Source organism: Dreissena polymorpha, chromosome 15, assembly GCF_020536995.1.
Source record: "Dreissena polymorpha isolate Duluth1 chromosome 15, UMN_Dpol_1.0, whole genome shotgun sequence".
NCBI classification, from domain to species: Eukaryota; Metazoa; Mollusca; class Bivalvia; order Myida; family Dreissenidae; genus Dreissena; species Dreissena polymorpha.
Genome location: NC_068369.1, coordinates 66,617,075 through 66,631,757, shown reverse-complemented (window position 1 = coordinate 66,631,757; position 14,683 = coordinate 66,617,075). Strand labels below are relative to the sequence as shown.

Sequence of the window (14,683 nt, the reverse complement as noted above, 5' to 3'; positions counted from 1 at the left end):
ATAGGTCGTATAATATCCATGTAGACCTTGAGCACATATCAAACGTGTTTTTTTTTCAATATCAGTACAATATATAGATATATTGAGTAGTTGCACACATAACCAGAATTTGCTAAGTACATAAATGTGCATATTTATTTTAAATTGTAGGTCAGAGTTATGAAACTTGGTCTGTTACCTTAAACACTGTCCCCAAACGCATATGCGCATGTCACCGAAAAACGTGATTTGGAGATGTTCAGGGGTCAAGTCAATAAAACAAAGGGGTCTCAAACTTCATCGACTTGCTACTGAATATTTGTTGATGACATGGGAATGTGATACCATATGTTCAATAGAAAAAAAATATGAAAAATGTATTATGTGTGTTGTCACGTATGTTAACCTATTCACTGACCACAACATTTAACAATGACTGAAGGGTTAGGCGGTATTGTCAGCTTAATGGTCCTGAACGTCAGAGCTGTTGATTTTGAAGCTTTATTCACAACATTGGATGAAGCAAAGTATTAATTTAAGAACAGCAGACGAAAGGCTTGACATATTGAAAAACTATTGACCAGCCTTTCATCCACCATTAAAACGTACTACATTTATTCATAATAGCAACGTATATATGGTTTTGTGTAAACATGATTTATTAATATCTACGCAAACAAGAGTTGCATCTCGATTATATTTGCTTCGTTGCATGCAATATCTTTTTCAGTAAAATGCATTTAATTGTATGCGATTTCTTTAGAAATATTATAAATAAACCTAGTAACCGCAAATGCACGAGCATACGATTGGTCGATGATCGACAGACGAAGGCAACTCTAACAGCATTCGGCAATGTACCGTAATGTGGTTGTCTTTCTTGCTAATATCGAGAACTTATACGTCAGATACAATGTGGGTCCCATGGGACGCCAATTTAAATTTATGTCAGGTCTTGACTTGCAATGTATGCGTAATTGACGCTGAATACAGTCCAGTAAATTCCTTACTCTCTTAATATCAATCTAATTACCGTTTTGTCGTGTTTATTGATGAACGACGACACAAACAGAATATAAATTATATATGTATTTGCGATCGGGTAAGACTGTTATGTACGTGTCATGTGTTGTGTCATATCTTACATTGACTGTTTGTTTCCCCTATTCATTGATTTTAAATGAGCTCTATACAGTTAATGTTTTGTTTCTAGTACAATACGTTGCCCTGAGTATCTTAAATAAACTATCAAAATCTTCTTCTGTATTTTTGTCAAATCTGTAAACAATGACATGACATCATCTGATAAATGTCTTGCCAAATACAGTGATTAAGCCTGGTAAGATAAGTTATTCATAAGTGCAATTCAATTAAATTATGCCAAATATTAACCAATATCATTAGCATTTTCACAAATTTATCGTTTCATTTTGAAATTTAATGAATGTGTGTGAAAACGTGTAAATGATGAGGGAACGGATTTTCTTTTTTTGTTCCCGTGTTGCTTGCAAGTTAGCCAGTGAATGAAACTGGGTTGGAACTGTTACATTATTGTTCAAATTCCTATTTCAATGAAACAGGGTTGGAACAGTACCGTTATTGTTCAAATTCCTTTTTCAATAAAACTGGGTTTGAACTGTTACATTTTTTGTTCAAATTCCTATTTCAATAAAACTTAATTTATGGATAAGGATTTCTCATTTCCGAAACTCCTCCACATTCCGCGTGCTTTTATGATTCTAAAGAATCTATTTTGTTGTATAAAGTATCATTTTAACATGTATTTGTATTTGAAATGGAGCATATATTATCAGACATGTATAGCAATTTCTCTTCTTAACTACAGTCATTATTCGTTTCTACAATATCGGACTTCTCAGCAGTTTAGGCGTCTCTATCCATCAACTTAATATAAAATATAAGCATTAAATAACAATACAACTTTTCATTCGAATATTTTTAATAAGCTAATGGGCCTTCATTATGTCAATAGAATATCTATTTTATAAATTTTAAGCCAACATTTAATCAATGTTTGGTATAAATAATGAATTTCACGTCTTTCACCAATTAGTTATGCCGTATTTTCTGTTTTATTTTAACAACAAGAAAAACAAAGTGGTCATTAAAAAATGTCAGATACTTATTTCACAAGTACTTGCAGTTTACATTTAAGAAATAGTAAACCTCACTGAGGTCCCTATGGCATTATAGTGACCAGCCAGGCAGCCACAAACCGTATATGGACCGAAGCCGTAGGCTGTAGTTCATATACAGTTTTTGGCTGCCTGGATGGTCACTATAATGCCATTGGGACCGAAGTGGAGTTTACTATTTCTTATTTTACACCGAAGAGTTTCCCCTGTATCATTGTACATTTTTGAACCGGCTATCCGTACTTTTATTTTTCATGCAACTGAATGCGCAAATGATGACGTTTATCGTGTGACGTAGTTTCTCTGACGAAACATTCCAGTTGGAGCTAAATTCTCTGGATGTTAAGGATATGTTGGACGTGGTGTTCTTTTAACAGTTAATTATGTGTTTATGGCATCGAACGAATGCAAAACGTATTTCGGATTGTGTGTTTATCATGCATAATGTAAACTTCGATAGGATTAAAATAGTGTGACTTAAAATAAGTTTCGATAAAGGGACGGAAGAATAGAAAATGGAAGTGAAATCGTTTCGACTTTATTGTTGTAAACATTGGATTAACGTTGGCATTGAGGTAAGCGTGTCGTTTATTGTAAAAAAATTACTCTTGATAAAGCTGAAATAGTGTCAATCCTGTTCTATAAAACGCTTCAGCACATTGCAAATTTAGTGATTTGTAACCCCGAACGGTCCATATACAAAAAATAGTGACCGGTCCATATACTCTTAGGTTTCTCTATCGCATTTTACAGACTGAAACCGGTCATATAGATATAGAAGGACCAATATCTCTGAGTTGTAATATAACAAAATAGTACATTACAATAACACACAAAATTCATAACAATATTCATACAAGCATCTTGATCTGTAACTCATTAATTTGTCTCATTATTATTTAAATGGGAACTAATCAGTGTAAACAATGTTTTAATATTGACACTTTCGAATTGAATTCACAATCGAAAGTGTTTTGTTTTTCGAATCTTAAAAATTATATTCTTGTCTCCGACAGCTTTGCCTGTTGTTCTTAGGGTCTAATTAAAACGCTTTACAACAGCAATAGTTTGGTCCACAGTGATTTGGGGTCCAGGAACATCCGCCGGAACCATAACCATAGGTAACCATGCTGACCTTTCCGGCATCAGGCTGCGCGGCGGCTGGGTTAGACAGGAGTGTTCGGTGATCTTTCTTGATGCTGATGGCATCGAAACAAGCCACTCTGCAATTACAAATAATCGGTTAAACATTACCGTAATTACTCTATGTTTTCGGACACTTAAAAATAATTAAAAAATTTCGTGTCCGAAAACTTAGATACGAAAAATATTCACAAAATACAGGTGTCCGAAAACTTAGAGTCGAAAATTGAAGTGTCCGAAAATAGCGTCAATTGTATCAACCACTACCGGTAATAGCACGCACTTGTAAAATACCATGCCGTAAAATATAATTTACAGTTATATATGTCTGCACTGCATTTTAAATAATTTTAAACGCTTAATTTATTTGACAGATAGTAACTACAAGGTTGTACTTGGACCAACAAGTTCAAAGATGGGCATGTGATGTACCGATACTCGCTAGTACGAACCTGTAATTAACGCAATAAAAAAGCCAACTATGAATTCTTTGTTTTTTTATTTTCGATATTTCTTGTCTAACACCTTCCATTGTTCGTATAACTTGCAATATGGTGCACTAAACTTTGAATTGTTAAGTATTTGTCACAGTTATTTTACTGAGAATGGGTAGTACCATTGCGGTATATAGTTGAACTGCATATTGGCCCTACCCCTGGTAGTTGACATGACTCCTTATCAGTGATCACTCCGCCCACTTAATCACGCGGCTCAGCCGGAAGAAAACCTAGACAAGCTAACACCAAAATGGCTTCTTTGCCTATAGACTGCATATAGATTTACGCGATATTCCGGATGATTTTATGGACTTGTTTAACACCATATTACACTTGTAAAGGGGTTGATGCCATTTAGTTATTCTGCAAATGCAAAAAATACGATTAAAGAGAACATCAGCTATTTATAACGGGTAAATCGGTACATTAAACACGCTCTCAAACGCTTGCGCGCTTACCGAAATCGAACCCGTTATTACGTGTAATGGTGGTATTTGCAATAAATTAACACTTCACCGGTATTTACCCGTGTTATTAACAAAATTATAACCGAAACATTCCCCCTACCCGAAATACACGAAATAGCGCTTTATAACTGGGAATTCGGTGAAGTTTTACGCGCTTTCTGACGCCGGGTGGGTACCTCAATCCCACATGTTATTGCGTATAAAAGTGATATTAATCATATTAAAGATTGCTTATGGGACATTTATCAATCACTATAATTTAAAGCGAAAAAACAACACAGTAAGTTTTGACATTGTCTGATATAAAATCAGCGTTGTACGAAATGGAATACGGTCAGGCTATTATAAATAAATAAGGCTACCAATATCAGACGCTCGCGCAGGTACCGACTTCCCCGAAGTTACCGCATTTATTGGTTAACTAATATCAGTAATAATAACTCTTTTACAATAGCATTTATCGATACGTCTTTATTAAAATAATAACAAAACGGGTTTCACTTGTTTCTGACACACACAGAAACGCGATTTTTAACGGGGATTTCGTAAAGTTACACGAATTGGGTACCAAAATTCTCAATTATTTTACATGCACACGTGACATAATACATACTTAATAATGCTTAGTTATTGCTTATATGACATTTCAAGTTTGTGAAATAAATTAAAGTTCTATAGAGGGGATCTCGGTAATTCTTGAAGCTTCCACTCGCGCTTGTCAAGGCCGCATTGCCGCGTTGGAAATGGTATAAATTTAATTCATCTTACTTATCTTTCTGTATACCAAATGTCAGAGTTGCATTAACCCTTTTTACACCGTTTTTGCCATATTTCATTTCCGTTTTTCCGAAGCTTCCACTCCCGCTCGTCAAGGCCGCATTGCCGCGTTGGAAATGGTATAAATTTAATTCATCTTACTTATCTTTCTGTATACCAAATGTCAGAGTTGCATTAACCCTTTTTACACCGTTTTTGCCATATTTCATTTCCGTTTTTTGATCCGAACAAAATAAACGAAACTCGTTTAAAAATGAGATCTAGGCATTCGAGCTCCTAGTGTGGATTAAAAACGTTTATTGGTGACACCACATGACTGCAAATATGTAGATACCGTTAATAAGATAATATATCACATGTCTACTTCAAATAACATGTATGACAGTCAATTAAGTGCATTACTATAAGTTGTTCGTGGGGACGACCGCATGCCTTTATCAATCTTTTACACTTCTCAAGATCTTTTTTCGGCTTTGGAAACGAAATAAATTCAATGTCAACCAACTAATCTGTCAGGATATCGGTTGTCCGAGTTACATAATCCCCATTGACACCGTTTAACTATTTTTAATCGTTTTTTAAAGAGGAAAACAAAAGAAACTCGTTTGAATAAAAGTGAACCTAAACATGTAGCTTGTCTAGAAAATGGCGGACAGGTCGTTGCTAACGAGTGCGCCCGATTAATCGATCGCTGATTGGTGGATCAATTCTAGTGGGCGGAGCGATCATAGATAAGGCGTCATGTCAATTGTCATAACGCTTATGCTATCGGGCGAAACCATTGTTTAATACCGGTTTACAAGGTTATTTACCCTATAACGCAAATGTAATGGTCCGTTGCCTTCCGGCATGCACATGCAATGTTTTATGATGTTAATCCGGATGTAAAACCCAGTTATCGAAGTGTCATTAGATATCGGAAACAGGACCGACATTTAGTAAAATTGCGCTGTAAAATATACTGTCCGAAAACTAAGAGACATTAATTATGGACGAAAACTCGTGTGTCCGAAAATTAAGAGTCACGAAAAATAATTATTTTTGCTAAAAACAGGGGTGTCCGAAAACTTTGAGTGTCCGAAAACATAGAGTAATTACGGTACCTAAAAGTATACAAGCATTACCCTTTTTAAGGTTTTAGCACTTTTATACGACATTTTGATCTTCTGTTCTTTCTTCGCATATTTCCTATTGCCATGGTATTCTGAATCCAAAATGAAAGTTTAAGAAATACTTACCTAATAATTAATTGCAAGCTTATTTTTAAATATGTGAAAATGATGCTTAGTTCATAATCAACACATATGGTAACACACAATCTGTTTGCATGGCACCTACACACACCAAGAAGGAATTACTCACCAAAACCTTGGATTTAAAACACGTATTCTATAATGTATAAAACAGGGGGAATTTTGACTTGGGAAATAAATGTATTATGTACATATTCACAATACCATTCTGATTCCTAAAAGTCTTTCATAAGTATAATATCAAAACAAAACGTTGATAAAATAGTTAACCTCCCGCGGGAATCTAACCCGGAACGTTAAGATGTAAAAGCGAAACCATTACCTCTGCACCAAACAGGCATTTGATATTGTAAGGTGAATATTAAAACAAATATTTTGTTTTGGTTTTGACCAAATTTTCGTTATACGCACATACTCGAAGACCGTTTGTGGTAATTGAACTGTAGGAAATAAATCTATATTACACGAAGTTCATTGTAGGCCTAAAACCATAATGTTTTAACATCCGTAGATTTCCATATATTGTTATAAACTTATAATACGCGATAAAATAAAAAAAAAATTCACGCACTTGTTTATCTTCCAATTATTTTAAATGAAAACATAAATAATACGCAGTTGTCATTATAGATGTCAAGTAAACAATCTTTCATTCATAAATAAGTAATTTCGAAACTTATCCATTCTCGACGGAGTTAAAAAGCGGCAATTAAATGCGAATTGCAATAATTAAAACAAAAACAAGTGATGTGTTTGTGAAACACTATGTCCCCTTTTGCGCGATTTTGACCCATATATTTGACCTTTAACCTTGAACGAAGACCTTGACCTTGACCTTTCACCACTCAAAATGTGCAGCTCCATGAGATAAACATACATGCCAAATATCAAGTTGATATCTTCAATATTGCAAAAGTTATGGCGAATGTTAAATCTTTTGCAAACCAACTAACCAAAAAAAAAAAAAACAACAAACAAACAGACAGAGCAAAAACAATATGACCCCAAGTATAGGCTGGGGGACATAAATACGGAGCAATGACTACGCGCTAACTTACAGTCAACAATGGGTGAATCAGGCAAATAATAAGTTACTTATATTTGTGATACAGTAATGATAAGTTATAAAGGAGTACAGTGGTGTCAATTTTCCGGATTATCCGGGAAATCCGGATTTCAGCCGACCATTGTGGATTTTGAGATCAATATTAGATTAGATATTTTTTTAGGAGGGGGGATAAGGGTTAAAATCGTTTGAAAGCACGATCAACGGAGAACCAAATTAATATATTTATCAAAGCTCCATCGTCTTTGTGCTCGGTACCGATTTTGCCCGGTATTTTATTGATTAATTTCTGATTGGCTAGCCGATGGCACGGACATTAACGATAACTGACGGAAAATCGTCGCTACTTTCCGAAATTCCTACGAGTCAACGAACATATCCTTGGTATGACTGAATAGCTGAAAGGGCCCCTTTCCACGGAAAGGGTTTTCGGTGTTCGGAAAGGGCCTAAATTTATTTATTTTCAATGTTTAAAAAAACATTTATTGGTATTTTCATAAACAGTACCTAACATTGTGTTTATATTTTTAATTTCATTCAAATCCATCTAGAAATGATTTAACTTTAAAATATTTTTGAATGCCGTACGAAACGAGTAACGGAAAGGGGTATATACGTCAGCGTAGAAGTATTCTTTTTTTTGGTCACAATATGACATTGGTTTAGTTTGTGCTTGTTTTCGCTAACCATCGTTTTTTTTCATTGGATAAAATGATATTAGTGGAAGATTTCTGTATAAAATATTTGTAATTACTTGATTATGATCACGCAATTGGAAGCATGCTTGTCATGTTTTCACGCCTAGCTAGTGACAATTGTCGTAATTGTCTACAGATTAAAGCATATGAAACCCAACTGATACAAATCGTCTTATTATCCGCAAATGTGGTCGGTATTTGTTCAAGTACATTATACATATGTGTCATCAAACAACGCCATCACGTTAAAATATCTTGTTAATAAACATCAACTTTAATAATATATTAAATTTATGGATAAAAAGATTGAATGACCGCGACACTACTATTATTTCAGACATTAACTGTAATGTCCGCCAATAGATGCAACATTCATTAAGGTCTATTGGTTAGTGGTTAAATGATCATTGAATAATCTTCAATTGTATCCGTAAAACTTCAATATACTGTCAAATCGGACACAAGTCAATCGAATACAGAACAATACTTATACATTGTACATGTATTTACTGATATAAATGCATTAAGATTTATTTGTTTTTCACAGAGTTTATAAAGAGTGTACACGATAATTTTAACAAAGGTAATAGAATATATTTAATCTGTACCATACATGCCATATTCAAACGTCATATCATTTGTTAAGATTATTGATTTTGTATATCTAATTCATATTGATGAAACTAAAATACATCGTATCTGGACTAGGCTAGATTTCAATAAATCAAACAAGCATGGGCGAAATTTCAATATTTAAATATCGTGTCATCAAATTCGAAATGTTAATTTTTAAATTTGTCAAAATATTTAAATCTGTCATAAATATCAACTCATTAAAACGTGAATTATTTTTCAAAGGAGACGCTTCAAGTGGTTCTAGCATAACTACCCGTGTATTCAAACAAATATTTGAGGAGTGTCGACAAGACGTGTTTGTATAAGAAACTCCAGTACTTGCCATTAATAAACTATTTACATAGTCGGACATTGATTGAGCGGAAACGTAATGATTAATCATTAATATTTAAACAGACAACCCATCGGAGTTCGAGTTAGTTTTGATCAAATCTTGTTAGAAAAAATGGTCTGGACGAAAGAAATCCGTTCTCATTAAACGATACTCGACCTGTCGAATGCGTTAAGCTGTTAAGCTGTATCACAAAATGCGAGTATTTTGGAAATGTACGTCGTCATTTTTTGTAAAGACGCATTGTCTATGTCTGCTTGTTAAATAATTCAAATTTACACAGAATAATCACAAGCGTGAATGCCTTTGTTCATGGATCGATTCATGGTAATTGTTTGGCATCATAAAGATATGAGCCGCGCTCTGTGAAAAGGGGGTTTAATGCATGTGCTTAATTTGTCGTCCCAGATTAGCTTGTGCACATTTATCAGAAACGGCACTTGCCGCCTAATTTGGATTTTTGCTAACAAGACAGCTTTTTTCAACGAAAAATAAAACTATGACAACTACAACTTCAAGCACATTAACCAAGTTATCAAGCACCGTTCGTAGATCCCGAGAAGCCTGTGATTACAATTATGTGGAGCAGTGCGCACGCTGCATCGAAGGTTAAAATTGGTCAGAGACGCAACACAACCTGGAAAACAAATCACTGTTTTCCATTGGTCCAGGAAAATTTTCTTAACATCCAATGTTCGTTCACATCCAGTGATCACGCTTTTTACAGAGCAGCAGATAAAACGATTTTGTTGTACGAACAGCGGAACTGTATAAGGAATGGACAAAACATACAACCTTGGAAAGTTTCACGTAACACCAACTGTTTACAAGGACTTATCTGTAATTAAAAAAGCAACCAATGATCATCCAATTTGCTTTGGACCTTCTTTTATACATCAAAGCTCAACCACAATGACTTACCATTTTTTTACACGACATAACGGATAATTTAACGTAATTAGAAATTGAAAGTTTGCTGGTTGGCACTGATGAAGAATATGCCTTTAAAAACGCTATTAAGAGGTGTTTCAACCAGTCAACACATGTACTTTGCACCCGACATTTGAAAGAAAACACAAACAGATACCTTGAAAACGTTGTAGGGTTAAAGAAACGAGATTGCGACGAACTGTTTAATAATATTTACGGTGCAAACGGACTAATTGACGCGTTAGACGACGATACATGAAACTACAGGCTCAGCCAACTAAAAAAGATAATAACAGAAAAGGAAGTCAGCATTCAAACAAACGAACATTTCTCAATTACTTCGAAACAAAACTTCAACATTTACTCATTGAACACGTGATCAAACCGACTAGACGAGAAAAACTTTCAAAGTGTTGGACAAACAACAATTTTGAAAGTGCAAATAATGTCTGAAAAATGCAACACAGTGGCGACAACAAGATTTACCACGATTTATTAATACGCTGTTCAACCTCGTCAAAGGTGAACAGGAGAAACGAGTAAGAGCCATTCGCGACACAGGAATTTACAGATTGGCAGAAAAATACCAGCACCACAAGACCGACATCAGCTTCTGGGCAACAATGACAGAAGAAGCCCGACAAAAGCGAACACGAAGATTTTTGAATGATTATGTGAAAAACATTAACACAATAGTATCAGCTGATGGAACAAGGACAGTCCAACAAACACCAACAGCCGTCAAAAAAACCACACCAACGGAAAAGAAAAAGAGCGGAAAGATCGAGAACACCAAGTGAACTTTTACAACAATAATGAAGAAATAAAAAAACAAACTCGTCGACATCATTAAAAGAACTTAAAAACGTTGATGTCCATGAAGACAAAACATTAATTATCGTTAACGTCTAAGACGTTTACAATGTCTCGATTTAATTATGATAATTTACTTTGCAGGACATGTGACTTGGGTTTATCTGTATTGTATTGACATATGATTTCATGCATACTCATGGGCATATTGCCTACTGTATTATTTTTGTTCTTCATCGTACAGTTTCAGTCATAATGTATGCTATGTTGCCATTTGTTAGTGTGTGTTATTATGTTATTACGTATGATACTCTGTGTATATTTATGTAAATAAAGATAATAAAATATATTTCGCTTTTGGCGTCAAATATGGTATCATAAAATATATTTCGCTTTTTACGTTAAATATGGTATCACAAAAATGTATTTATCAAATATACACAATATTCAATAAAAACGGAACACTGATCACAATTTTATAACTTGTTTACGACAATACCCATGCATGTTTTAAGAAAGTAACCGTTTAAATATATAAAGCGTTTTCCGAACATCGACAGGTATTTTCAGTTTATTACGAAACTTAACGATGATCGAGTCCTGTCAAATGTCTTTAAAACTTTAAATATATTTTTTTAGCCTCTTTCCGAAGGCCGAGGCCCTTTTTCGCTACGAGCCCTTTTCGTGGTGCTCGCCCCTTTCCGTTACTCGATCGTATCGTACGGCTTCAAAACTATTGTAAAATTATATCATTTCTTGATGGATTTGAATGGAATGTAAAATATAAACACAATGAAAGGTACTGTTTATGAAAATAGCAATAAATAATTTTTCAAACATTGAAAATAAATACATTTAGGCCCTTTCCGAACACCGAAAGCCCTTCCCGCTATTCGGTAATACCGTACATATCCGCAATCATGAACTATTTTAAGTTATCGATAAGCGAAGTTAAGCATTTCAATATCATATTGTAAAGCAATATGTTAACCAAATTACATATTGATTACGTATTTGCTAGGTGAATGTTTTTCGTTTTTCGGCATTCATACGATATGCCCAGTTTATTTAATGTTCAAAACACGTATATTTTTCGGATTTGTTCGTTTTCGGATTCAGCAATTTTTCTCTGATTTATGTTTTACTTCCATGATAAACAAACCTATAATGACGAATACAGATGCGGTTATGCAGACGTTCTGATTAATAATATTTGCTCAGTTTCACCAGAAATTGCAACTAGGAATACTATAAAATAGTACAATTATTCGAGAGGGCTGGAGGGGGGGGGGCATTGCCCTTAATGTCCGTTGGGGACCTGTGTTCCTAGACCCCCGGCCTAATTTTCCGGATTTTAAATTTGGAACAATTGACATCCCTGGAGTACGTACTGGGTTGCTTGATTTCCGATAGTGCTAAGAAAGTCGGTCTTTGCTGACGCACATATGGCGTTGCATGTTGGAGCCACGCCACTACAGTCCCGCCTCAAAGCGATCACCCAGCCGTTACCCTTAGCAGCACAATAGTTGTGTGCCATTTCGTCAAAGTAGTTGTAGCTCAACCCATACTTGTCAACGGCACTTGCAATGTTCAAACAGCCTGAAAATAATACTTTGATGTTCCGTCAAAACTACATTTCCCATGTATAACAAAAAGTTACAAGCGAAAAAGACGCGATGTCGTTATTGTACTAACGACAAGTAGTAAGTAATATAATAATTTAACCATTAAACTCACCTAGAAGAGCAACAGCAATAAACCAATAGCTCGTCATCTTGTACAGCCACTTATCACATGAATAACACAATATTAATTAAATGTTTTTCAGCGAAAATATATGCAGAGCTCCAATCATACATAAAGCGACGCATGACTAAACAACAAATAAAATTCATCCAATAAAACATAGTATAGACTTATTTGAAAGCGGATTGGTAAGTGTTAAGTATCCATATCCTATTCAAAAAGATAAATCACTGATTACCAAGTGTATTGCGGTAGTGTTCATTCATAACATCAAGCGACGCATGACTTAACAGAAAATTAAATTTTAGATATGTACCCAATAAAACATCATAACGACTAACTTGCAAGCTGATTGGTAGTTTTCAGTAAACCACATCCTATTTACAAAGATGTATCACCTATATTGAGGTATAAATAAAATAAAGTCGTTAAACTTGAAACGGATGGCACGTTCGATGAATCTCCGTTTTACTTTCAAAATATATGTCAAAGGTGATACATACGAGTTTAAAGTTGTTTTTCACATACCTTAAACGTAATAAAACAGTTGTAATTATCATATTAAAATCCTGTTTTTTTTAATTAGCTTTATGACAGCAATATTATGCATACTTTCCTGTACATACCAACACGTTGTTGTGGGTCGAATCGTTTGCAAATATGAGTCGTGTTCTGAGAAAACTGGGCATAATGCATGTGCGTAAAATGTCGTCCCAGATTAGCCTGTGTAGTTCGCATTATGCCCAGTTTTCTCAGAACGCGACACATATTCGGAAAATCGTTAACGTGACCGCGGCAAAGGATGGAAAAGGAACAGACGAACGAAAACAACTCAGGAAGTTGTGTTAATATAATTTTATTACTTTTAGACGTCAAGCTAAATTATTTTAACCGTCAATAAAACGCATCTTTCTTGCCATTTACCTTAACGTTTCCTCACGTTTTTGTTGTTGTAATGCCAATGTACCTGGACACATCATTCACTGGTAAACGGCGTGGGTTGGGACTGGGAGACCAAAAACACTTGAAAAATCTTTGAATATTAGATTTGTGTTCTAAAAAACAAATTCGTTCCTTGTGTCAAACAATTATTTCATATATATTTAAATTATTTTCGTACATGACAGCTGCAGCTGCTTACTTTTAAATCAAGAATGAATACTAACATTCTGATCACACAACCGACAACTGACATGTGTATTCCTGCAGGTTAATCGAGAACTTATTCAACTTGTCAATGCTTTGTTAACATACACATGTTTGCTTTACTTGTTAATGCTTTGTTGTCATACACATGTTTGCTAACTTGTTAATGCTTTGTTAATATACACATGTTTGCTTTACTTGTTAATGCTTTGTTGTCATACACATGTTTGCTTTACATGTTAATGCTTTGTTGTCATACACATGTTTGCTTTACTTGTTAATGCTTTGTTAACATACACATGTTTGCTTTACTTGTTTATGCTTTGTTTACATACACATGTTCGCTTACTTCTTAATGCTTTGTTAACATACACATGTTCGCTTTTTTGTTAATGCTTTGTTAACATACACATGCTTGTCTGACGAACGTTATGAGTAATGGACAGAGAAACACATTGCTACCCAGATCTATAGTTGTTGACATAAAAACAATTTCAACATGGGTGTGCCCACGAATACCAAATGTTTTGAAGATTTGCGAATTGTTCTACAAATGCTGCGTATACATAATGCAATCAGTCAAACATGGCCCTTTTGGTTAAACGAATCATGCAAGCATACAAATGGGAAAAATACTGATAAAATCACTATGCTTTCGAAAACAACGCAAACAGGCATAAAGTCAATAGTATTAGAATATAAAATTATGGATGCAAGGTCGGGTTAATAAAGATATGGCACAAGTACACAGGTTTAGACCTTTAAGAATATGGACACTATAGAAAAGTATACTAATCTGAGTAGTGGTATTTAAAAGATTTCGTTCTACTAGTAAGAAACATTATTTTTATGTAATCTAACTCGAGGTCTCCGCAGCACGGTATCTGTTTGTATTATCTTCAGCAATTCTCTAGTTTGTTAGCGTTATAGTGCCACAATTGTATTCGCAATCCAAGTTAGGTATCCCTGGTAATACCTAACAGGGAGTAATGTATTACAATGTATTAAGTTCTGAAAGCTCATTGGTGTTCGAGAGAAAAAGGCA

At 34.6% G+C, this 14,683-nt stretch overlaps 1 protein-coding gene across 1 annotated transcript; it reads right to left on the bottom strand.

Moving 5' to 3' along the window:
• Window positions 1-2,657: 2,657 nt before the first annotated feature.
• Window positions 2,658-12,771, bottom strand: LOC127860987 (uncharacterized). The gene is made up of 4 exons (XM_052399319.1): window positions 12,731-12,771; window positions 12,484-12,532; window positions 12,138-12,345; window positions 2,658-3,358 (listed from the first exon to the last, which is right to left on the bottom strand). The coding sequence occupies exons 1-4, from the start codon at window positions 12,752-12,754 to the stop codon at window positions 3,178-3,180; spliced, it is 462 nt and encodes a 153-aa protein (XP_052255279.1). The 5' UTR covers window positions 12,755-12,771; the 3' UTR covers window positions 2,658-3,177.
• Window positions 12,772-14,683: the final 1,912 nt, after the last annotated feature.

Coding starts and splice junctions, on each gene's coding strand:
- LOC127860987 (XM_052399319.1), bottom strand. CDS start 12,754: ATGAACACTACCGCAATACACTTG. Junction 12,533..12,730: donor ACACTACCGCAATACACTTG/GTAATCAGTGAT, acceptor TCATGTGATAAG/TGGCTGTACAAGATGACGAG. Junction 12,346..12,483: donor TATTGCTGTTGCTCTTCTAG/GTGAGTTTAATG, acceptor TATTATTTTCAG/GCTGTTTGAACATTGCAAGT.